Source organism: Dioscorea cayenensis, chromosome 12 (assembly GCF_009730915.1).
Source record: "Dioscorea cayenensis subsp. rotundata cultivar TDr96_F1 chromosome 12, TDr96_F1_v2_PseudoChromosome.rev07_lg8_w22 25.fasta, whole genome shotgun sequence".
Classification (NCBI taxonomy): Eukaryota; Viridiplantae; Streptophyta; class Magnoliopsida; order Dioscoreales; family Dioscoreaceae; genus Dioscorea; species Dioscorea cayenensis.
In genome coordinates, this window is record NC_052482.1 from 19,873,125 (window position 1) to 19,896,957 (window position 23,833).

At 32.9% G+C, this 23,833-nt stretch overlaps 3 protein-coding genes across 5 annotated transcripts; 2 read left to right on the top strand and 1 right to left on the bottom strand.

The window, feature by feature from the left end:
• Window positions 1-2,579: 2,579 nt before the first annotated feature.
• LOC120273486 (trihelix transcription factor GT-3b) lies at window positions 2,580-5,828 on the top strand. Of its 2 annotated transcripts, XM_039280110.1 has the most exons (4): window positions 2,580-2,966; window positions 3,068-3,741; window positions 4,855-4,921; window positions 5,037-5,828. In XM_039280110.1, the coding sequence occupies exons 1-2, from the start codon at window positions 2,766-2,768 to the stop codon at window positions 3,605-3,607; spliced, it is 741 nt and encodes a 246-aa protein (XP_039136044.1). In that variant the 5' UTR covers window positions 2,580-2,765; the 3' UTR covers window positions 3,608-3,741; window positions 4,855-4,921; window positions 5,037-5,828. The 2 variants fall into 2 exon arrangements, with proteins under 2 accessions (XP_039136044.1, XP_039136043.1); XM_039280109.1 differs by having other exon boundaries at window positions 4,855-5,824.
• A 6,774-nt stretch (window positions 5,829-12,602) lies between these two features.
• LOC120273571 (zinc finger CCCH domain-containing protein 33-like) lies at window positions 12,603-15,125 on the top strand. The gene is given in 2 exon segments (XM_039280215.1): window positions 12,603-13,914; window positions 13,916-15,125. Coding segments are annotated over 2 exon segments (1,959 nt in total). The 5' UTR covers window positions 12,603-12,750; the 3' UTR covers window positions 14,711-15,125.
• Window positions 15,126-17,803: 2,678 nt separating this feature from the next.
• LOC120273431 lies at window positions 17,804-19,334 on the bottom strand. 2 transcript variants are annotated; one of them, XM_039280061.1, is made up of 2 exons: window positions 18,306-19,334; window positions 17,804-18,219 (listed from the first exon to the last, which is right to left on the bottom strand). In XM_039280061.1, exons 1-2 carry the CDS (start codon window positions 19,030-19,032, stop codon window positions 17,864-17,866), a joined length of 1,083 nt encoding a protein of 360 aa, XP_039135995.1. In that variant the 5' UTR covers window positions 19,033-19,334; the 3' UTR covers window positions 17,804-17,863. The 2 variants fall into 2 exon arrangements, with proteins under 2 accessions (XP_039135995.1, XP_039135994.1); XM_039280060.1 differs by having other exon boundaries at window positions 17,805-18,222; window positions 18,306-19,331.
• Window positions 19,335-23,833: the final 4,499 nt, after the last annotated feature.

Below are 23,833 nucleotides of genomic sequence, written 5' to 3' on the forward strand. Positions count from 1 at the left end.
ATTAATATACATGTTTATGTAATGTAATTTATGTAAAAAAACATAGTATGTTGAAACTTCAAAGTATACACTTGAAATAGTTTGATAATATCATTAATTTAATTTATTTTATTTTATCTTATTTTTCAAATTCAGATTTCATTTTATTGATATTTTAATTTAAAACGGATAATATATATAAATATAGTTTAAGCAGGTCACGAGATAAATATTTTATATCTTAAACATATCAATACAATTAGACACAAAATATAATATTATACAAAATTCAAAGCTTATGTTATATTAACAGGTGTATTGTTTCAACTTTCAAGGGTTCATTTTGGTATCACCCGATCCTTATACTAAATGTGGGCCTAAACAATTTAGGCCTATAGTAACCATAATGGGCCATCCTCTCTTATATTGAGAATCTATGCCTTAGCAAAATTTGTAGGCACAATTGAGTTCAATAAGCATTAAAAGTTTGGTCCATTCAATTGAATTATATGTATAAACTAAAATTTTCATATTCACTTCTTTCTTTTTTTTTGTCATGTTAAAAAATAGTTAACTGTCAAAACCATTTGATTTAAGTGATTAGCGACAATAAAAATAGATCTCTTATATATGATGCAAAATGGTGAGGTAAAGATTCAAATTTTCGTTGTAAGAATTAACTCATAGTCAGTGATGTCATAGCCTACACTCATGTGCCATATAAATATTCATTTGTCATCTTTATAAAAAAAAAATAATACTTAACCTCCATCATTTGTACCATAATATGAATTAAATGAAACATATTGTAGATCATGACATTCATGAAATGTTATAATAACAAAAAAACACACACACACAATATTTAATATTAGATTAATCTACCTCTTCATATTTTAATCTTATAGGCTTATAGCAAATAAATATTTTTTAATAAAAATGGAATTTTATCTTTGTCTTTATCCCTTAACATGTAGGACCTGCATAATTATTGAGGATAACAATTATAATTTAATACTAACTAATACCCATCTTAATTAATTAACAGCACCATTTTTAATTTGCCAACAAGTTTGCATGGCAACCCTACTTAATAATTTCCCTACATTAACTAATATTCACAAATTAATGCCAACTACTTTCGGATCTATTGGTACTTGGGTCGCCGATAGAAAGTATCATCGAAAGTGATGAGAGTTCGATTTCTACCGAGAGGACATTTCGAGTAGTTATAAATAGTGATTGCATGACGGATGGTTCAGGCGTCACGCGGAGCGTACCCCATCCCCACTTATTTTACCGAGATTTGTACACCCCCTGGGGTCTCTAGTGGGTTCGCCCCCACTACTCTTCCTCAAAATATTCACAAACTAATCCTAAACACAATACATCTAAAAACACAGTTACAACTTAGTCAAAGAATATACCACTTTTATTTATTTATTTATTTATTTATTTAAAATAATAGGAATAACAATTAGTAGTCTTGTAAAGACAAAAAAAACAAATCTAGTTGGGCAAGTGTCTGACTTGGACCAGACCCAATAGTGGTTTGAGGTCAATCTACCACCATGACCAAGGACCATTTTGCAACCTTTAAATCAAATGCGTGGGCAATGACTAATAGGTGGTTGTTAACCCTTACAAGCAAGCAATCAAACTCTCATTTGCTTCTCATTCTTTCTTTCCTCTCTGGTCTCTTCTCCAAATACTACGTAAGAGAATCAAATTTTATTATCTCCTTTTTCTTGTCTTTATTCTATCTTAATTAATTTCACGGAAATTTAAGTTCAAAATAAATTTAGTTGAGTTTTGTTTGTATATTCCCTCTGTCCGGTGACCGGTCCCCCCATTTGTTTCTTCTTTCAAGCATCATCAATTTTCACATGATTATCTTATCTCAATCTTAATTGAATTGGTAATCACAATAGAAAATTATTAAGAAAAAAACTCACATCAATTAAATTAAATGGCATAAAAAACAATTAATTAAGATGTCAAAGTTTTTGTTTTTGTTTATTAATTTTTGTCTGTTACAGATCATAAACAGATGATTAGATCTATTTTAAAACTATCAAATATATATATATATATAATAAATTAAGTTAAAGATGAGCAAAAAAACTAATATTTTAATTCATTTATACTCTTATTTTATATGAGCTGATTTTAAAAGCCGTTACTAATACAAACATTCTAAAAAAAAGACCTCATATCTATAAATCAAATGGTCATGAGCTAACAAAAGTTTAAAAAAAACACACATATATAAATATATATATATATATATATATATATATTGAAAATAGTTTATGAAAGCATTAAATGAAAGAAAGGGGGCAATAAATAAATATTGACCGTCTAGAAAGAAGAATAGTAATAATAATATGAAAAGAATGAAACTTAGAAAGGAAGGCATGAAGAAATAAGATGAAATGAAAGAAAAGAGCCACGCCATGCGGCTGGTCAACGTAATGGTGACGAAATACACACGTAACCTCACATATATATATATATATATATAGAAATATATATAGAGAAAGAGAAAGAGAAAGAGAGAAAGAGAGAAAGAGAGAAAGCAATGGGAAAGCAAGCCGTCCCCGCGTTGACACTTGCTTGTAAGTTTCAAACTTTTCCACATACCCCCACACTCACACGCGCACACTCCTCTTCCTTCTTTGATTCCCTTGTCTTTCTCTCTTCTCTCTCTTTCTTTCATTCTCATCCTCTTTTCTTAATTTCTATATCTTTTCATACATCTTCTTATATCTGTGGCTCTTCCTCTAATGGAGAGAGTGCCTCAGTGGAGCCATGAGGAGACACTGGAGTTGCTGAAGATAAGGGCAGAGATGGATAAGAGTTTTATGGAGACAAAGAGGAATAAGGTTTTGTGGGAGACTGTGTCTATGCGTATGAGGTTGCTTGCCTTTCCTCGCACTGCTGAACAGTGCAAGTCTAAGTGGAAAAACCTTCTCACCCGTTTCAAGGTTTTCTCTATTTTTATTATTTTTTTTAGAGTATTTCATTGATTTTTATTGTCCTTTTTTTCAGATTTTTAGGGTTAGGGTTTTGAGGTTTGTGTATGCAGGGAAGTGAGGCTATGGAAGGGGAGGTTGGCAGGCAGTTTCCTTTTCATGAAGAGATGCAGAGGATATTCTCTGAAAGGATGATGATGAGATTGGATAATCATGAAGGGAAAGGGAAAGAGGTGGTGGAGAATGAGTCTAGTGATGATGATGATCATGATCATGATCATGAGGAGTATTATGATCAAGAGAATGAAAATAAAAAGGAGGAGGAGGAGAAGAAGAAGAAGAAAAAGAAGAGGAAGAAGAGGAGGAGAAAGAATGGAGATGATGAAGTGGTAGAGGTTTTGAAGGAGATTTTGAGAAGACAAAGGGAGATGGAAGAGAGGTGGATGAAGGAGTTGGAAGAAAGAGAGGAGGAAAGGAGAGTGTGGGAAGAGGATTGGAAGAGAACAATGGAGGAGTTGTTGGTTGAGAGGATGGAGATGGAAAGGAGGTGGAGAGAAAGGGAGGAGGAAAGGAAGGCAAGAGACGAAGCCATGGCCGATCGCCGGCATTCCCTTCTCACTGCCATCCTCACCAAGCTCTCAGAGAAGCTTTAAAGTTAGAGTTAGCTTTACAGTTAGTGTTAGGGTTAGGGTTTCCACTTCCTCTACCCTTGAAGACAACAAGTGTACTAGTGCTGCATGAAGATAGTGATAGCTCACAAAGTGACATGATTCCTATTCATAAGAAGGTATTTAAGTTCATAATTAAGCACACACACACACATACAAATATATATATATATATATATATATATATATATTAATTTGTGAGCTCTAATTATAGTATAGTTGAAAGATGTATAGCTTTGTTGCGCATTTATAATTGCTTGATATATAAGTGCATGTTTTCTTGCTTTCATTCATGAAACATGATTAGGAAAAAGTGTGGCTGGGATATTTTTATGATTCTGGATATGATTCATAAGAGTGTAAGATGTTGGTAAAGAAGCAATCATTCAATCATGCATGTGAAGGAAACTAATGACTGAATTAATTTAAAGTTTGAAACTAAATATATATTTGTATATACATATATTGAAGATGATAAAAATAAATATATAAATATATAAAAAGGAAATGTTTCCAAATGCATGCATTGCTATATTGATTTTTAACCAAGATAATCAAAAGAAGAATTGCTATGTATATTCTTATGAAAGACTGGAAAAACTAAGCTAGAGGTTGAAAGAAGCTAAGGTTTTAATTCTTACCCTCTTTAATTGTTTGGCAATTGTAATGTTTAATTTATATCTCTCCTTGCTTTCTAATTTTGTGATCTTGTTACTCAAACATATACAATCAATGCTTGAGTTATGTTGTAAATAAGTACATTTCCATCCTATTCTGTTCAAATTTAGGATGAAAAAGAAATTAGTTGCATGTGCTCACTAATATATTTTATGAATGTATTATTCTAATATGCCTATCAAATTTGGTTGGTGATCCATATATATATGCTCTAATGGAAATTTTTATGTGTGAATAATACTAGCTTAAAGGATTAGTAACTATTATGTGACAAATTTACTAAAGTTTTCATTCCCATGTTGCTCATTGATTTGATTCACTTCTTATGTTTCTTGTTATCTGATGTTCAATTTGAAGATCTAGATAAGCATATGATTTTCTCTACATATGATCAGATGTCACCATTTCTTCTTGATTTCTAATTAAAGATAGGTAGTGAGTAAACTAATGTCTAGCAATTAAGAAATTTATTTATAATTAAGGAGTACTTTGTCTAGTAATTAAGTAGATAAATATATTTAGTGATTATTAATTTTATTTTGTTTTTCTGAAAGGTTGTGCAAGGAGACTCAACAATGAATGGATAGGCAAGTGTGCAATTGGAGAAGCAAGAATCATCTGGTTTCTGAAAATTTTCTGGATTGTTATTGTTTTGTTTTGTCTTTAAACACTTAATTAATTAATTAGCACTCTGATTAATTAATTACTTTTGCTGAGGTTTATGTTAATGATTCAGGTGAAAATTAGAGGATGCTGGCAAATTTGGCTGCAAGTATAACAAGGAATATTAAGGTTTGTAGATTTTAGAAAGCTTGGCAGCAATTAATAAAAATTTCTTCCTTGTTTCTTGTTTGGTAAATCCAATCAATACTGTAAAATTAAAATTAACAAATTCAGATATGGCATCTGAAACTAGGAAAACTTTATTTGAATCAAGTGTTTGTGACTTATAATTTATAGATTATATATATACATGTTCTCAGTTACACATGCATTAAGAAATATTTATACCTACTCTTAAAATTAATAAGAGAGAACTTTTCATGGTGCCTTGAAATTATACATCAAATCTTGTTAGTAGTTCTTATCTGAATGAAATGGGCCGTATAAAGGGCTCATAGTTGGGCCTGAGGTTGGCTGTCTCTGTTGTATCTATCTATCAAACTATCTCAATAAGTAATTAACTTAATTATTTTTATGATAAAGATCATGATTTTTTAGAGCCTAGAGTAGAATTCTAATCCCTGCTAAGTCAATCTAATGCTTAGATTATTCAAAAGCACAAATGCAAAGGGTGCAATATACATACCTCAACTTAGGGATGAATTTATGGTGTTTGATAGGAATGCTGGGTAGAAGGATGATTGTTTATTAAAATAAATTAGTGTAAGTTAAATTTTGCTAAACTCAATTAAAGATATGTTCTGTATTTTATTTGTAACTAAAAAAAAAATTAATAAGCTATTTATAAAGTGCCGTTACTTTACAAGTTTGATGAGTTTGAAGTGTTTAGCATAATATTTCAAAAAAAATAGCGCTTATTAAAATAATGTTTATGAATTAAATTGTCTTATTTAGAATGTAGATTTAAAAATTATAAAAAAAAAACACTTCTATAAGAGATGGATGAGTTTTTAGTGTCTAGTTAAAACAGTAAGGGAGATGATAGCATATTATAATAATGCAGCACGGATTAATTCTTAAAAACTAATTGAAATCATTGGAAGAAATTTTAAAAAATATATATTATTATTTATATATAAGAAAAAATTAGATTTGAATCTTTATACTTTACAACATGTAACATGGTTTAAAAGCAGAAATTCAAAAGCTTTTTGAAATTTTTAAACACCATAAATTTTAATACGAAGAGTGTTAATGCTTTATTTTTCTCCTTTAAAAAGAGATCAAAGATCACTGTTTTATCTATATTTTTTTAAAAAAAAAAAAGGCAAATTCGAGGAGGTCAACTATCATTTAGGACACTTCCATTGAGAGTATTAGAAATATTAACTCTATGTGTCAAAAATAAAAAGTTTAGCTAATTGAAAATGGAATTATAAAGGGATGAAAAAAATATATAATAAATTTGGAATTTCTTGGTGTTCATTTGGGTTTGAGACAAGCGAGTAAACAGGGTGGAAGGCCTTTAAGAAAACAAGAAGAAATGGTGTTAGTTTGTACTATGGTTCCTCTCCCTCCAAACAGACCACATGAAGACAGCTACTAAATCACACACTTAGATTGATTTCTACTCTCAATCTCCTCTTCTTATCCAAACACAATCCAAAGAATCAGCAGCTGGTTGGTGACAATCATGCAAGCCATCCTTTCAAGCTCAATATCATTTATATAATTAACAATAATGTTATTATTATTATTAGCAGTCTTCTAGCAAACCAATAAAAGAATTCATGCTGACTCATCATGAGATTCAAACCATTAGTTTTAATGTATCTTGAAACATGCTTATAATAAAAACGTATAATTTGTAATAAATTATGTTCTTTTTGAACTTTTATTTTTAAATGTGCCTCTCTTCTAGGAAATAAAAAAAGTGAACTTATGCTTAATTACTAGGTTTACTTATATTTTCAAATAATATACACATTCTTCATAATAATTATTATAGAATATCTTAGTTCTAACGTCAATATTTAATCATATATATATGCATGAATTAGAAGGTTAGATCTTAATTAATGTTATCCAAATATTAATACACAAAACCTTATGTGCCATCCAACCATGTTTCAGCTTGTACACGAACTTTAACATGTTGGAATTCCATCAAAAATGTTTATCATATATATATATATATATCTGTGAATGGACCACCAAGGATTAAAATATTGCACTGTTTTATCATATTTTCAATGCCTCATTATCTTTATGTCATGATCACCAGTGGTGTTCTCTCATTGGATAAAGATTAATTCAAGGTTATAAAATAATATGCATTTGTTTAATTAGTCAAGAAGCTGATAACAAGAAGAATTAGTCAGGATTAGAGTGTTGATGTATTGATTTAACCAGGTCTTAACTAACTTAGAGTGTAACATTAATTCATATTTAAAACACTTGAGATTTCCAACCAAATAAAAATAAATACATTCAGTTTCATGTCCTTATTAAAAAGGATCATTTGAGGTGAAAAACATGTGAATATGAAATCCAACTGTATGAGAATATTTTTCAAAGAGGTATGCATGAGTTACGAAATTCTTTTATTGCTTCATTTAGTGATTAAGAATAATAATTGCCATAATAATGTTTATGGTGAAAATTTTGCACTGGTCAAAAATTGATCATGGAGTCCGTGAGCCATCATCGATGACACAGTATTTGTGTAGTAAACTCACACCCACAACCGGAGATCTTTTATCACTATTACATCTAATGATACTTGAATTCGAGATTTTTTGAATGTCTCACACTTGCTTTTTCATGAGAAAACCAATACCACTAGGCTATGAGTCATTTCATAATTTAATGATTGGTTTAATCAATTTAATCCAATGTCTTACTTATGAATATATCACAATTCATATTTAAGACGCATATGATTTTTAAAAAATCTAATATTTTATTCATGGCATTCCTTTTAAAAAGATTATATAAGGTATATAAAGTAAAAGGATGTGAATATGCCATGTAACAAATATAAATCTTGCTCCCTATATCTAATATGGTGTGTATTTTGTAAAAAATTAAAGATGAGATTCAATTTAGTTCTTATAAAACAAAGAAATTAAATCAGTTTAGGTGCATATATAGTTTGAAAAAAATGTAATTTTTTAAAATAATAGTAGTTTAAATAAATTTCATCTGTTACAAGTTTTTTTAGAAATATTTTTTCTATGTATCAAATAAATTATTAATTTATATTTTCAGGAGATTTTAAAGAGTTTTAAAAAATATTATTTAATCAAAATTATTAATTGATTGAATACTCATTTATTGATGTTATACTGTATATATTATTTCCATAATACTATCATCAAATTATCAAAAACATAGAATCACTCTATACTATCATCAAATACTTTATATTTATGACATAATAATCTCACAATCGCTACATCAATTTTTTTTTTCATTTTTAGTGTCATTTATACCTTAGTTTTGCACTGAGTTTGCTATAAGAAGAACCAACTTATTAAAACACTATAATAATGGATTAAATATATGTACTTTAATATTGGAGTCACATATACATGCTAAAATTATTGACCACAACCATTAACATAATTGACAGATGATAGTACCATAGTCACCAATATGAAAAATCAAGAGTTTTTATTTTTTTCCCACCACATGATTGAGAATTTGGTAAGAGTTGAATATAGTGGCTTGTCACATTGTTATAAAAAAAAACATAAACATTATTATTATCTAAATTATTGTGGCCGTTGGAAATTTGAATTTTTAGAGCTGATTGAAAGTTTAAGATAACACCAAAAAGTGTAATTTTCTAGAGCATATATCATTTCAAGATTTAATGATTCTTTTGCTAGATAAGATAAATGCTCTTCTAAAAGCATCTTTAATATAATGTTTTTTGGAATATTCTACACTTTCTTGTGCTTCTCCAACGTAGAAAACAAACATCGTTAGACAAATGGAAAGAAAAACATTAATAAAAAATTAAATTAAAATAAATGAGTAAATTCCAACCCCATTGTATTAGTTTGACACTTAATGAAACTTTTGATAGTGATTATCTTGGTAAGGCAGACAATAAAAAGGTTAATATCCATGATGTGTATCAACCTCATCCTCGAACTAAACAACAAAAACAATAAGCCTAATTTGGCCATCGAATCAAACAAATAAATTTATCATTAATTCAATAAATTATAATTTTATTTTAAAAAGGCAACAAACACTTGAATAAATTAAAATTTAATATTAATTATAAACACATATAAGATCGCCTAAGTATAAGGACATGTTTGAATAGGCCAGAATTATGACATATTCTGTACAATATAGCATAATTTAATATTTTCTTAGAATTATGTCATATTACCTGTTTAGGTACTTATTTTGGAGTATAAAATTATGGCATAATATAGGCATTATGGTATAAAAAAAAATATTCCACTCTTAGTGGAATATTTTTTTATTGTAAAAAGTCTCTCTTTTTTGATTTAACAACCAACCACCGGTCCGGCCGGCAGTCCAACTGGGCTTCGGCGACCGGTCATCGGTCCACCGACGGTCTGATGACCTGCCCATCGGGCTCTGGTAACATGCCACCAATCCACTGGTGGTCCGGCAAGCTTCCAGCGATTGATCACCAGTCCAACCACCGGTCCACCGACCTCCGGTGACATGCTGGTAATCCACTGGTGGTCTGCCCGACTGGCCTCCAGTGGCACACCGGCGATCCACTAGTGGTTTAGTTGCCGGCCAATCAATCTCTATAATTTTTTTATCTTGGTAACCAAACACTCATTCCGTAGGAATAAAATATGTTATAATTTCTATAATAATCACTTGCACTTACTACATAATAAAATTATGCCATATTTTTTATTTTACAGCCAAACAAGCCCTAATCTTCTATTTATTTCATGTTATTTTAAATTTATAATTTTTATCATAAATTTAATATTTTAATTATTTACTTAGTATTAATTTTTTTTAATAACTTCATATAATTTTACCAAACTAACATTGTTACTGGAAAAAAAATACTCAATTTAGTCTTATTTATGTATCCATTTAAAGAACATCAATTAAAATTAGTTATTAGTCTTAAATTTATTAAAAATTACATCTAAAATTATTTTTTTATTTAAAATTTATTAAGATCCCATTAATTTTTATCTCTATTTTGATTATATTTATTTTTTATTAGAGAAAGAAGGCGGATGGCCACTTACATTATTATATCCGTATTCCTTCTCTTAAAATGGTGTTTTACGTTTTTAAAAAAATATTAAAATATATTTAAAATAAATGATAAAAATTTTTAAAAAACTATTTAATGGTTATATAAATTTTCTAAATGTACATGTATTTCTCTCTTAAAAAGAGCAAATATCCTAGATTATAATTAAATTGATCTAGGAGATCACATGCTACCTTTTTTTTTTTAATTCTTTTCCCTCGAATAATAAAGTTTTTTTTTTAATATTAGATGGCAAATACCCTCATTTAAAATTAATAATCAAGACATACACAGTTATAGAGCGGATCTGTAAACTCAATAATATCATGCCATCATCTTGTGCATGTTTCAGTTATGGGCTCTTCCCAAAACAAAAATTTTGCATAAAAGATTTAGTACTAATAAATCAAAAACGGCTTATAAAAAAAGGGAGGGAGTAATAAAATAATAATAATTATAATAATAATAATAACTAGAACCACGGGTTAAGTTACCTTGGGTTATTGATGGGTTAACGGGCAAGTGAGGAGAGGAGGTAAGCTTACCGGAGAGGGGGTGGTATCCCGGCACGTGCAAAGAAGCAGATATTTTTCTAAGCTTATTTACCGGGATTCGATACCACCACGTGTCCACCCAAACAGTGTGCCTTTAAAATAAACTACTAATACTAAAATGAAGCTCCCCAACTGCCACGTCACCAAAACTCTAGACGCGTTGCACGTGACCTCCTCCTCATCCATCTCGTCAACGCCGTCAAACCTTGCGCCACGTGTCCCCTACACTCAAATAGCTACTTCTTGGCTACCATATGCTATCCCATGACGTGTTATTCTCCTATTCGTAACCTTTGTTGGGTCCCACACACTCCCAGGGTCTCTCACAACTAGTGGGGCCCAACTTATGAGCCGCTTATTAGAATGCCCCACGTCATCACATTACCGAAAGATTCTTTTTTTTTTTTTACTTTTTTGTTTACACTAATAATCCTATGAATACCAACATGTGAGGAGCCTAGTGGTACCCTGAGTCCCCTTGTGTTGGGAGAGGTGCGAGTTCGATTTCTATGAACCGCACTCCCCGTCATCCACAGGATGAGGACGTGATGGTAATACTTCTGCTTCACGTACGTCAATGAGGGTTGGCACTTGTCACCCTATCTCAAAAAAAAATAATAATAATAATAACCCTATGAATTTTTGTTTTTACAATTAAGTGATATCGCTTCTTAGCATTCGAGTAAAAAAGTAACAACTGTGACAGCATGAAAGTTAATGGGTTATATATATATATATATATATATCATTGTAAAATCAATATATATCAAACATTGGACTTTCTCATCTTTTTCCATATTTATGTCCTTTAAAATTGGAGGACTCCAGCAAAAACAGGCACACCCTGCTATGATTGATGTTTTATTATTAGGTAATACAATTAGTCAATCAACTTGAGAGAAAAAAAGGATCCTTTTAGGTCTCATAATAATATACTAAATTTTCAATCTTTAATAAATTTCAATTATCTTAAACAGTTAAATTCGGCCGAAAAGACATCAATAATTTGAATATTTAAATATGTCTGTCCTTCAAAAAATAAATTTCTGATTTTTATTAAATATGTACAAAATTTTTGTTTTTTATAAAGAATATACAGTAAACAAATCATATTTTTTTAATATATACAGACTAAAAACTAATAATTAATCGAGTTTATTTTAAAATATAAATTTATTTTATAAACACAAATCATGGTCTACTTACAAAACAAAATATGCAACATACATAAACTTTAAAAATTTAGAAATATATATATATAAAGCCACATCATCTACGAAACGTCCATAAATACAATATCTATAGATCTTCGTGCTGAATAGTTAAGTACTAAATCATTAAATTGTTAATAATAATACGTACAATTAAACATAGGTCTCAATCAGATATAATGTGTTCATAAATAATATTACTATGATTATAAATAATTTTCAAATGATACCTACAAAATTTATGTATATAGTACAGTAATTAAGTATCTCTCCTTCCATTTTTCCGTCTCTCATATTATTATTCTCTCTTCTTTATTTCAATCTATGAATGTTTTATAATCGTCGGCATATTATATTTATAATTTATGTATATGTGTGTGACAAGACTATATTAAATTTCAGAGTATTATAGGGGCATAAATAAAAAAAGAAGGGATCCCTTTCAATCACAGAAATAATTATTTTATGTTTGAAGGGGTTAAATGCAAGAGGAAAGTAATTATTTTATATTCAAAGGGGTCAAATACAAGAGAGTAAGAATACTAACAACAACAGTTCACGGACTTGAAATCAGGTTTCATTTGATTTGAAAAAGGAGGAGCGAGTGGCAACTTCGGGGGAGCGTTGGCTTTTTGACCAGCAGGAAACGAGACCAAGATACAGAAAGAAAGAACTAGTAGTGCACCTTCTTCCCCATTTCCCCCTTTCTATTTCCTTTCCTACTTAAACCCCCTCCTCCTTCCTCCTCTCCCTTCATCTAAATCCTTCCATCCCCACTCTTCCACCATGTGCACCGGCCCTACTAAGCCGTCTCCTCCTCCTTCCCCTCCTTCCGGGCCTCTATCCATGGCTGTTGATGTCGTCAAGGATCGTTTTGCTCCGTTGCTTCTCGAACTCGCTGCTTTTGATGACCTTCTTGGTTTCAGGAAGCTTGTTGAAGATGAAGGTGCGGCCATCGATGTTGCTGCTCCTTGGTATGGTCGATCTTTTGGTTGTTCTCGCCGGATGAGACTAGATCTCCGTTCGCCTCTACAAATCGCCGCGCTTTATGGTAGCACCTCTGTTCTTGAATATATCCTTACGTTTTTTCCGGCGGCGATCGATGTGAATCGACCTTTTGGGTCTGATTCTGCGACTGCGCTCCATCTTGCTGCTGGTGGTGGTTCGGCTTCTTCTGTTGATGCTGTTAGGTTGCTTCTCGCTGCGGCTGCTGATGTTGAGGTTGTTGATGGTGGGGGTAACCGTGCGGCGGAGCTTATACCTAGACACTTGCATGCCTCTGTTTCTATGGTTAAGAGTCTGGAGACTCTCTTGAAGGCTTCGTGCCCGTGCCCTAGGGTTTCGTCGCCGTCAAAGGAGGTGGAGGCGAAGATGGGTGGGGAGAAGAAGGAATACCCGCTGGATCTCACGTTGCCGGACATCAAGAATGGGATCTATGGAACGGATGAGTTCCGGATGTATAGCTTCAAGATCAAACCTTGCTCGCGCGCTTACTCGCATGATTGGACGGAGTGCCCCTTTGTTCACCCCGGTGAGAACGCGCGCCGTCGTGACCCAAGAAAGTACCTTTATAGCTGTGTTCCTTGCCCCGAGTTCCGTAAGGGATCGTGCCGCAACGGAGATGCTTGCGAGTATGCTCATGGGGTGTTTGAGTGCTGGCTTCACCCGGCGCAGTATCGCACTCGGTTATGCAAGGATGAGACCGGCTGTAATCGGCGTGTCTGCTTCTTTGCTCATAAGACGGAGGAGCTCCGGTCGGTGAACCCGTCAACGGTGTCCGCTTCTGGGTTGGTGGTATCCTCTCCTAGATCAGCAACTTCATCTCTCGGTGTCTCCTCTCTGGACATGGCGACCGCGATGATGCTGATGCAACCAAGCTCGCCCTCTACATCATCGGCGCTTGCTGCGTCGGCTTGGCTGAACCAGTCCGGTGGCGGTGCTGTTACTCCGTACGTTGCAGCTCCCGAGCAGTCGGCTGAAGTCTACGCTGAGCGCCAGAGACATCCAACTGGACCTTGATTTGCTGGCTCTTGATGGGTACCAGCACAAGGTCATGGATGAACTTTCAGTGGCTTCTCCGAGGACCAGTTGGAGCACAAACACTTTGGCTGCAAGCCGGCCATCAGACTACAGCGACCTCTACGGGTCTCTCGATCCATCTCTGCTAACTCAATTGCAAGGCCTTTCTATGAAACAGGCTTCAGGAACTCAATTCCAATCACCATACTCTGGAAAGCTGCCATCTTCCCCATCAGTCCGTGGTTCTCCCTCTATTTCTGGGCTCGATCACTCACTGGCAACTGCTATCATGAATTCAAGAGCTTCTGCGTTTGCAAAGCGGAGCCAGAGCTTTATTGACCGTGGTGCGGTGGCTCGCCAGTCCACCCTTGCTCCGACATCAACTGCAGTTGCTCCGGCAATGGGCTTCTCTGATTGGGGCTCACCTAGTGGTAAATTAGATTGGGGTGTTCACGGAGAGGAGCTTAACAAGCTGAGGAAGTCTGCATCTTTTGGTATCCGGAGCAATGGAAGCAGTTTTGCTGGCTTGGCCTCTGGTGCCCCTGCAGCACAAGGCTTTGATGAGCCAGACTTGTCTTGGGTTCAGTCCTTGGTTAAGGATGGACCATCTGCCCCAGGTTCTCTTAGTTTGGAGCAGCAGCAGAAGCTCTATGGGCTTAATGGAGGAGGTGAATTCCATGCCTCAGAGATGCTCCCTGCTTGGGCAGAGGAGCCAATGGTTGCCTGATCAAACTACCTACAGTCCTAACAAGTTCTTTAGTTTGTTCTCATATTATTTTATTCAAGCAAATTTAATCTTAGCAGAGACTGTCCACGCATGCCTGAAGGAGGTCTGAACTGATGGCAAAGGGACAGTCTTTTTATGTTCTTTCATTCATATATAGTTTTAGTTATATTATCAAAAGAGAAGAAGAAGAAGAAGAAGAAGAAGAAGCAACAAGAGAGAGAGAAGGAAAAGGCTTGTGAAAGCTGATAATTTTATTTTATTTTTTCTGAGGTCTTTCACTGATAGACCAAAAAGCACATCACTTTGCTCGTTGTTGTTGTAAGGCAGAGTGAGTGGCTTCTTTATCAAAAGGCCAAGTGTGTGTTTGTATAAATGTATAATTTGATACTCTATCTAATGTCCATATTTCTTTCCATTTGTCTTCCCGTTTTCTGATTGAACCTTTTGTTGGATTTGATGGAAACTGGCATCAAGTGGTTTATTTTGGTGTTTCCACAATCCCAGTATATTATTGGGAGATGAAAGTTCCCACTATCTCAACTTTATTTGAAAGGTGGATGGGGATGCTTTAGCTTCCCCCACTTTGTGGGTCCTTAAGCTCCCACCTCTCAGAATTTTATATGCCCACCTTTCACCATTTTCCATCTCTCTTAGGTGGGAATCATCTTTTCATTGAGAATAAAGTGTTGCTTGCTTATTTTTTTTTTTTATATAGATAGATAGTCTATTGGCCTTGTTATGCACCTAATATCAGCCTTGTAGACTTTTTTGATATATATGAAGACATCCCCTGTTATTTTTAATGTTCATTGGTATTTTAAGTCCTAAGATCAAGCTTGATTGTACAATAAGCATGCAAATTCTATGTTTCTATGTTTCAAGGAATTTGTGGTTTCTTGGTCTAGTGGTAATTAGTGTGTGGTGCTGTACAACATGCATGAACTAATAAAATATCAAGGTGTGATGCCTCCAAATGACCTCTTAATTGTTTTTTGTCTGACAATTTGGTCCAAGCTGAATATAAATATAATTGGCAGGTTTTGTGCCCTTAGACCACAAAGCTTGTTTCTTTCTCATACTTTGGCACCAAGTCATGTCATTAAGGTATGAATTGATATATTAGCTCTGCAATTATCCATGATTAAGGTATATAGTTCTTGTCATTGATTTCAATCTGATGAATGCTGACTTTTCTTTCTGGAAATATTGAACACTTCTCCTTCATGAACTTTCTTTTCTTCTTAGATTTTGAAGGTGACTTAACATTTATGAGTTGCCTAAGGTAGTGAATTATGTAAATACTCTGTTTGTCATGACAGTGAAATTTAATGTTATTTTTCTTTCATGTCTTTTTCAGTTCTCTGAATACTATTGAATAGTAAGTGTGTAAAGGGATGTGACAATACAAGAATTTTTTTTTTCCAATCCAAGGAGTCGTCTGTCTGCTGATAATGTTGAATGTTTCAACCACTATAGCTCTTAAATAACTTCATACATTTATTACATACTTAATGAGCCTCTGTCAACTGCTTCTGGTGTGGTTTTTGTCATTTGGAATGCATGAGATGTTGGTACTTATATTTTTTTATAGGATATGTTGAATCAACAAAGGATGTTGGGTTGTGTGATAAAATTGATTCACTTGAATTAGTTTCACTGTCCATGAAAGGCTTATATATCTATTTACATGCTTGCTTGCTAGTTGCTGCTCTCATGTGTGTCTCCATACATGTCCTGTTATTTATCTTCCACTCTGTTTTACAGAGTAAATCATATGAATAATGTAATGAACTCTATTTAGGTTTATTTTCTTATGCACCTTAAGTTGGATGGGCAAGAGAATCAGATGTTGATTGATTTGTTTTGATGAAAAGATCATGTGGGGATGACATTGTTTATACCAATAAATTTGTTTGGCCGAGTCACTGAAAGCTCATGCTAGATGTGGACTTTAATAGTTTATTTTTTATGGTATATTATTATAAAGCAAGAACCAACTTATATTCTTATTATTATACATCATCAGTTATCCTTTACAGGACCAACTTGCTTCCTAATAATTTTCTTAATTATTTAGGATGATCAGTTGATATTATAATAGATAAGGCAGGTCGGCTGGCCTTGATTGATCCTTTTAATGCATTTGATTATTGGTCATCCCTTTGAACTTTCAATTCTTTATACTTTCTCTGACTTTTACTTTGATTTCTAAGTATTTGTGTAGACTCTTTGAAATGAAATACATGTTTTTTTCTGGCTTGCTCTAAATGACAAAATTCACTCTGGAAAAACCTTTGCTCATAGAAGGTGTAATAAGACCGCTACTACAACTCGTGTTCTTTACTACTTAGCTTGTGAAATTGTAGGGCGCATTTCTGTTGTGTCTTTCGAATTTCTTCTTTTCCCAATTCACTGAAGGAGTTGTGAAGTTTTTGGGTGTTGGATAAGACGTTTAGTCATGAGCCTCTGGGAAATCTTCTTATCCATGCTACTTGCTAGGCTATTTGGGCTGAAAGGAATAGTCGTATTTTTTCTTATTTGGTCTCTGATTTCTCTGCTATCATCTGTTAAATTGACTGTATGTTTCTTGTGTGGTTTTTTACAGCCTTGGCCCAATCAAGACTCAATTGGAGCAGTCCATTTCCAGTATTAAATGCAGCCTTTTTTTTCGGGATCCCAACTTGCCAACCCAATTGCCCCTGGAGCCTCCATCAACGGCATAGATGATTCTCATCTATAGTGGCACGAGTCTTTGGGCATAGATGATTCTCATCTATAGTGGCACGAGTCTTTGTCTGGCAGTTCGTGGCGCCCCTTTTGGGGTGCCTCCGTTTGTTTTTTTGGTTTTGTTGTGTTTTCTTGTTTTTTTTTTTATTTTTATGTAAGGGTTTTTTCCCTTGTGTTATTGTTTTTGTTTTTCGGTTATTCTTATGTTTTTTTGCTTATGTCACTCCTGGTAATTAGGTTGTGGTGCTTTTGAGGTTTGTTCCCCTTCTTTTTTAATGCTATCATTGGTGGTTTATCTGCTTTTTCAAAATATATATATATATATATATATATACATGACATGTTTAGTAATGCTTTTTTTTTTTTTACTAATTTGCAAATTTTCACAGAGAAAGTAAGAAACACTTGGATATCTATATACAATTTCTAGTTGAGATACAACTCATTGACAACCTCATGAAGTAGACAATCAAGTATATGAAGGGCAGTAATAAATACAATTTCTTCAGCATCTTCAGACTTGCATTTTTCTGTGGAAAACCAATTGGATCTCTTCACATCCTCATCTGCAAACCTGCAAACGAGTTCCCATAATTCAGGGGAACCATTTCTTGGCTTTTCATGCTTCTTCATTCTATAATTTCTATCCCTGTCTTCACTCTGTGATATCAATCCTCCATCATCCACAACTACATTGAATTTAATCTTTGGAGTAGAAAGCTGAAGACAGTCCAACTCTGATGATAACTTTTTCCTTGATCTCCTTTTCACCAGTTTCTTATCTTCTGCATAAAGGAATTGATCATCTAAGAAATTGAACCAAAAGAATGACAACTAACAAAACTCATCAGTGACAGTAAAATGTTACCATAGCACTGGTTATCAATTCCAAATGCATTATCAAGAACTGAATCTGGGCTTGAATTCTGGGAATTGAAATCCACTTCCACCTCCATCTTCTTCACTGTTCTCACAGACTCCACAGCCTTCCTTCTCACTCTCTGTTTGTGTTTTGATGACAACAACTCTTCATTAATTTGTCTTCCTTTGTGTTTGTTCTTCTTCTCTTCTCTTCTGTTTACTTTCTCCCTTCTCATCTCCTTAACTTGTTTGAGCTCCTTCATGTCTTTCTCTTCACTTGGTTCAGAAGTGAAAGTGAGCAACAAGAAGTCCTCATTCTCCTGCCTCAAGAAAGTGGGTGCTTCACGGAAGGACACTGAAGTCCTCATCTTCACTTTTTCATTACATCTCTCACCAGAAAGGAACAAAGGCCAGCTCTCAAGAGAACTAGTAGACCTACTTCTTCCCATTGAACTGGGAGGAGTGTAAGGAAACACAGGCATTGAATCCAATCCCATGAGTCTTGCCACTAGACCGGGGCTCGGTGCCGGCTTTTTCTCGGCCTCATTGCATAATTCTCTACTTACTTGTTTAGCTTCTCTTATTGCTTCCCTTGCAGCATTATGGCAAAGAAGGCGACTCATGATACCAGTGAGACAACCCATTCCAGTGTCACTCACATTCACTTCCAAAGCATCAGTAGTAGAAGAAGATGACAATGAAGGTGAAGAAGTAAAAGAAGTGAAGAAATTCATGACGAGGATTAGAATGAGAAATGCAATGCTAGTTTCAGTTTCATCATTAAAGAGAAAGACAAATAGTAGAAAGTCTAATAAGAGATGATGATGAAAAAGAAGATTTGTTTATAGAAGAAGAAGAAGAAAGAAAGGTAGGTGAAATAGAAGGGGCGGGCTTTGTATTTGAACATAAAAGATGAAGAGAACATTGATGAGTGATAGGATGGAACTGTGTTTGTTTTCAAAGAGGCCAAATGGTTGTGGGCTCTCTCTTCTTCTCTTTTTTCAACTGTTTGCTCTTCCGTTCACATTCTCACCAAGAGACAAATGAGAGCTCTAGAAACATCAACCATGACTCCCTCCCTTATCAAGTTGTGAAAGATATTTATAAAATGATTATCAATTTATCAATGATGTTGGATTCATGTTACTTGTGATTGCTTAACATGATTGATGAGTTAATTATTTCTTTTTTCCTGTCTTATTATAAATACTCATCTTTAACTGTTTCACAAAAATTTAGAAAATTGAGTATAACTAAATTTTTATGTATATTTAACTTTTTTTTTTCATTTTATTTGTTCATCTTTTTATCTATTAAAATTGTGCACTAAAAAATTGATAAAATTAATTTTTAAAAATTAACTTTTAAAGAAGTGTGAATTTAGATAATTTATGGTCAGTTTGGTGATGATTGAATACAATGGACTACCATATCTTGCTATTATCATTTGTTTTGTGTGCTGATAATCTTATTCTATTGGGTCATTATATGATATTGATCACGTGATAATTAATCACACAATAGAAACAATAATGATATGATAAAAAATTAAAATTACTTTTTTGCATTATTATTTGTTTTCTCTTCTTTATTATCCCTTCTTTTGATCTTTTAGACCCTATACTTGAGACAAAAAGCTTGTCAACAACTATATATGACACTAATTTCACTTTATTTTAAGTAGAGTTTTTCACATCCGGAGCTGTTGAAAAGTTTCTCTGTTGATCCCGTGCTCGAATAGTTTATTTTTATTTTAATCTCTTTTTTTATCAAGGTCTTACTTTTAGTTTATCCAGTCAAATGATTTTTTTTTTCAAATTGATTTTGGATATATATTTTGCTATATTGTTAAGTTTGTGTATGATTTTCTCCAATAAAATAGGTATGAACTATAATTTTTGCATCTAGTGATATTACAATCAATATATTTTTGGACATTATTCACATCATGTTATTTATTTTAAAAATATATATATATATAATTATATGTAATTTTGTTTATTTACATACTATTAATATCATATCCAGTTATTACCTAGTCCATTTCAAACATAAACTAGGATAATAAAATGCTATCTACTTATTCAGGTGTGCATCAAATATACGATATGATCTGTGTGCATATCTTTTTTTTATTTTTATTCAGTTATTATATTATATCTGACAATATCCTATCATGTTCACCAAATGATTAAAATATGAATAATTTTAAAAAGAGACGAATAAAACACACAAGTTCTCACATGCATGTTATGCTGAACACTCTCTCAGTGAAGGAGGGTAATTAATTTAAGTAGTTTTTACATCAAATAAAAGTTACAGCAATGGCCGACACAAGCTGAATAAAAGTCAGGTAAAGGTGCAGTTTTTGCTGACTTTTTAGACTTGGGGGGACCTGACCAACATAAAGTAAGGGTCCAGAGTCTCCTAAATGTGTTTGTACGGTTTAGAATTCTGTACCTCTGACCCAATTCCAGCCTTTGAATAACTGGACCCATAATTCCCTTTCCATCCAGCTTTCCTCTTTGGCATGCACATTATTTATAACAAGTTATTGCTAATAAAGAAAAAAGAGAGAAGAAATTTATGTTAAAGGGACCAGAGCCAGGCATTCAAAAGCTGGTAAGTTTGCAGTGAAGATGACAAGAGATTTCCCAAATTCGAGTTGCTTGAATTGATATATCAGTGAGTACTCACACTCTTTTATTATTTATAAGAGTCATCATGATGCACATTGTTGGTCTGAAGTACTACTTGTGTTTTGTGTCTTTTTTTGTGTCTCAAATGTTGTGACATGTGGCCTTGTTGAGATATATACTTGTTTTCATCCGCAGGATTGCTTGCACTTTTGATCTTATACGTTGATTTTTCGTTTATTTTTTACTAATAGTGGGTTATCTGATCAATAAATTCTAGGGGTGGACATGGGCCGGGCGACCCATGGGGCTGAACCCAGCCCTAAAAATACTGAGGCTAGGGTTTAAAAAGTTGGCTAGGGTTGAGTTTACCAGAATGTTTTAGTCGATTGAATTTTGAAATTTGGGTTTGGGTCGGATGAATTTTGACCCGACCCGTCCCGACCCTGAATAAATAAATAATATATATATATATCATATATTATTTATAATATATATAATTATATATATAATATTTGTTGATAATATTACTACTTATTTATATAAATTTATTTGAGCCATTTATAATCACTTTGTATTGTATTTTTAAATGTTTGAAAAAAATTTTAGGGGTTGTAGTAGTAGTTTTATTTAGTTATTTCAATTATTTCGCTAAAAAATTATTTATTTTTGGGTCGGGGTCGGGATCGGGCGCATGCCTATGACAATCAAATGGGTCGGGGTTTGGATCAAAAGCACTGGCCCGACATAGCTCCTACCAGATCGAATATATGGGTTATATTTTTTTGAGTCTAGTGGGCTCAGGACAGCCCATGTCACATGTCCACCTAATAAATTCTTATCAGAGTGATGTGTTGGTTCTGATAATAATACTGAACTGCATTCTTGGGAAGGGGAATGCTCTTTACTGTGAGATTTTTTGGATTCTTTAGGATTTGCTTATGGAATGCTATCATCATATGTGTGTTTTTTTTATAAATGAATAAACTACATTCATTTACAAAGGGAAAAGTTATAACTTATAAGACATCCACCCGCTGTAGATAAGTTCTAAATTACAACACTGAAATACTAAAGATATAAATAGCTATAAAAATCTCCCGTCATCAGAGAAAAAGATAAAGAGCCAATTGATTAGCCCTCTGGTTGCAATAAGTTCCTATCACAAGCTTTAGGACCATCGGTTTCCATATGCTGAGCTTCCAGTATTTCCAAACTACAATAAACAGTAAAGACATAGTTCTTTAATCTTTCTTCTAACATCTGTTACTGTAAAGAGCCAAGATAGAAGCAAATGAGAAAATATAAAGGTATTAATTTCTTTTAAAAAAAATCGAAATGATAAATTGCTATATATATATATATATATATATGTATGCTTATCATTATGAAGTAAACTAGTTTTTAAACCACCATATACACATCATTGATTTTAATATATAAGTTTAATGTCAAAATATAGTTTTGTAATATTAATTAACTTGGTAAAATTTCACTGTAAGACAAATTTGAACAAAAAACTAGTTTGATTGTATAAGAGGACTTTGAGGAAGTGAAAAACAAAGAAAAATAAGCTTAGATAAAATTTAAAAGTAAACTTCCAAAAGCATGGCCTTAAATACTTGGTTGAACCAAACACTTGAGCTGGTTACATTGGGTTGACCAAGTTGATGCCAATGCCCGGCCCAAAGCTTAAGCGAAAGCCCACTTTATCTTTGTCTATATATATTTCAATGAACTTTGCAAGGATTCTATAAATAAAACCTAAAACTAGTTACATAAGTTTGCATATCCTTTCAATCATAGGAATCATCTCTCCTGAGTTGTAATATATATATATATATATATATATATATATATATATATATATATATATATATATATATATATATATATATTTTTAAAAATAGATAAATCATGAATGTATTGTGAAAAATAAACGGGAGACATATTACAGATTAAAATATGAAAATCACAAAAAAAAAATAAAAACTCAGAACACAAGTCACCAAAAATAAAGCATGGAAATAAACAAAACAACAAAAAAAAAAACACAAAAAAAGGAAGAAACAGGAGAACATCCGAGAGAAGATGATGTTGTTCAAACATTATTGTCAAATCTCACCAAAACTTTTGGATCTTTGTTACATTTGTTTCATGGTTAGTAAAAAGAAACTCATGCACATGCCTTCTCTCAAATGAGGAACAGGGACAAGTAACACCGTAAGTCGACATGGAGAGTTAGCAACTTAGCAGCCTAAAGTTTTATTAGAGTTTTTATGGTTTCCATCATCCTTAAAACTCATGCTTGTCTCTACTCCAACAAGCAGGTGCTTCCTCTAAGTGTGATGAACATCAAAGAGAAGCTATCCATGCACCTAAAACAAGTAATATTAATATTATAAACAATAATTATATATATATATATATAAATAAGGGCCTGTTAGTTTATTAGTACATTGTATAGAGTATTCGTTTCCCCAAAAAAATTCGAGATCAAACTTCAAAGTCTATAAATGAAGTTTATTTTATATTTCTGCGTATCCTTTGACATCTGCTTATTAAATTTTACAATAAAAATAATAGTAATAAACAAATCTTGGAATATAACCCAGCTCAACCATATGTATACACACGGGTATTTTTGAAAAAGTTACTGTCTTTTTCAATTTGTATTTTTTTGATTATCATGTATTGAATTTTTTTATCGGGCGATCACTCATAGAATTCTGGCCAATTTTGACATGGCAGCTGAAGATGCTACATCATATTATATAAAAGTGTTTTCACAACTCAATTAGACTAGACATGCAAGCCTTGTACTATGTCATCTTGCTTTAACAATTTTATCATCCATGTTAGCTTGGGATCGTCGATGTCGTCATTTCTACGTACGGGA

Excerpts from the sequence above, each read along its gene's own strand:
- LOC120273486 (XM_039280110.1), top strand. The coding sequence starts at position 2,766 with ATGGAGAGAGTGCCTCAGTGGAGCCATGAGGAGACACTGGAGTTGCTG. Across the intron at positions 2,967-3,067 it reads ACCTTCTCACCCGTTTCAAG|GGAAGTGAGGCTATGGAAGG; the intron begins GTTTTCTCTATT and ends TTGTGTATGCAG.
- LOC120273431 (XM_039280060.1), bottom strand. The coding sequence starts at position 19,032 with ATGAATTTCTTCACTTCTTTTACTTCTTCACCTTCATTGTCATCTTCT. Across the intron at positions 18,223-18,305 it reads AATTGATAACCAGTGCTATG|AAGATAAGAAACTGGTGAAA; the intron begins GTAACATTTTAC and ends TCCTTTATGCAG.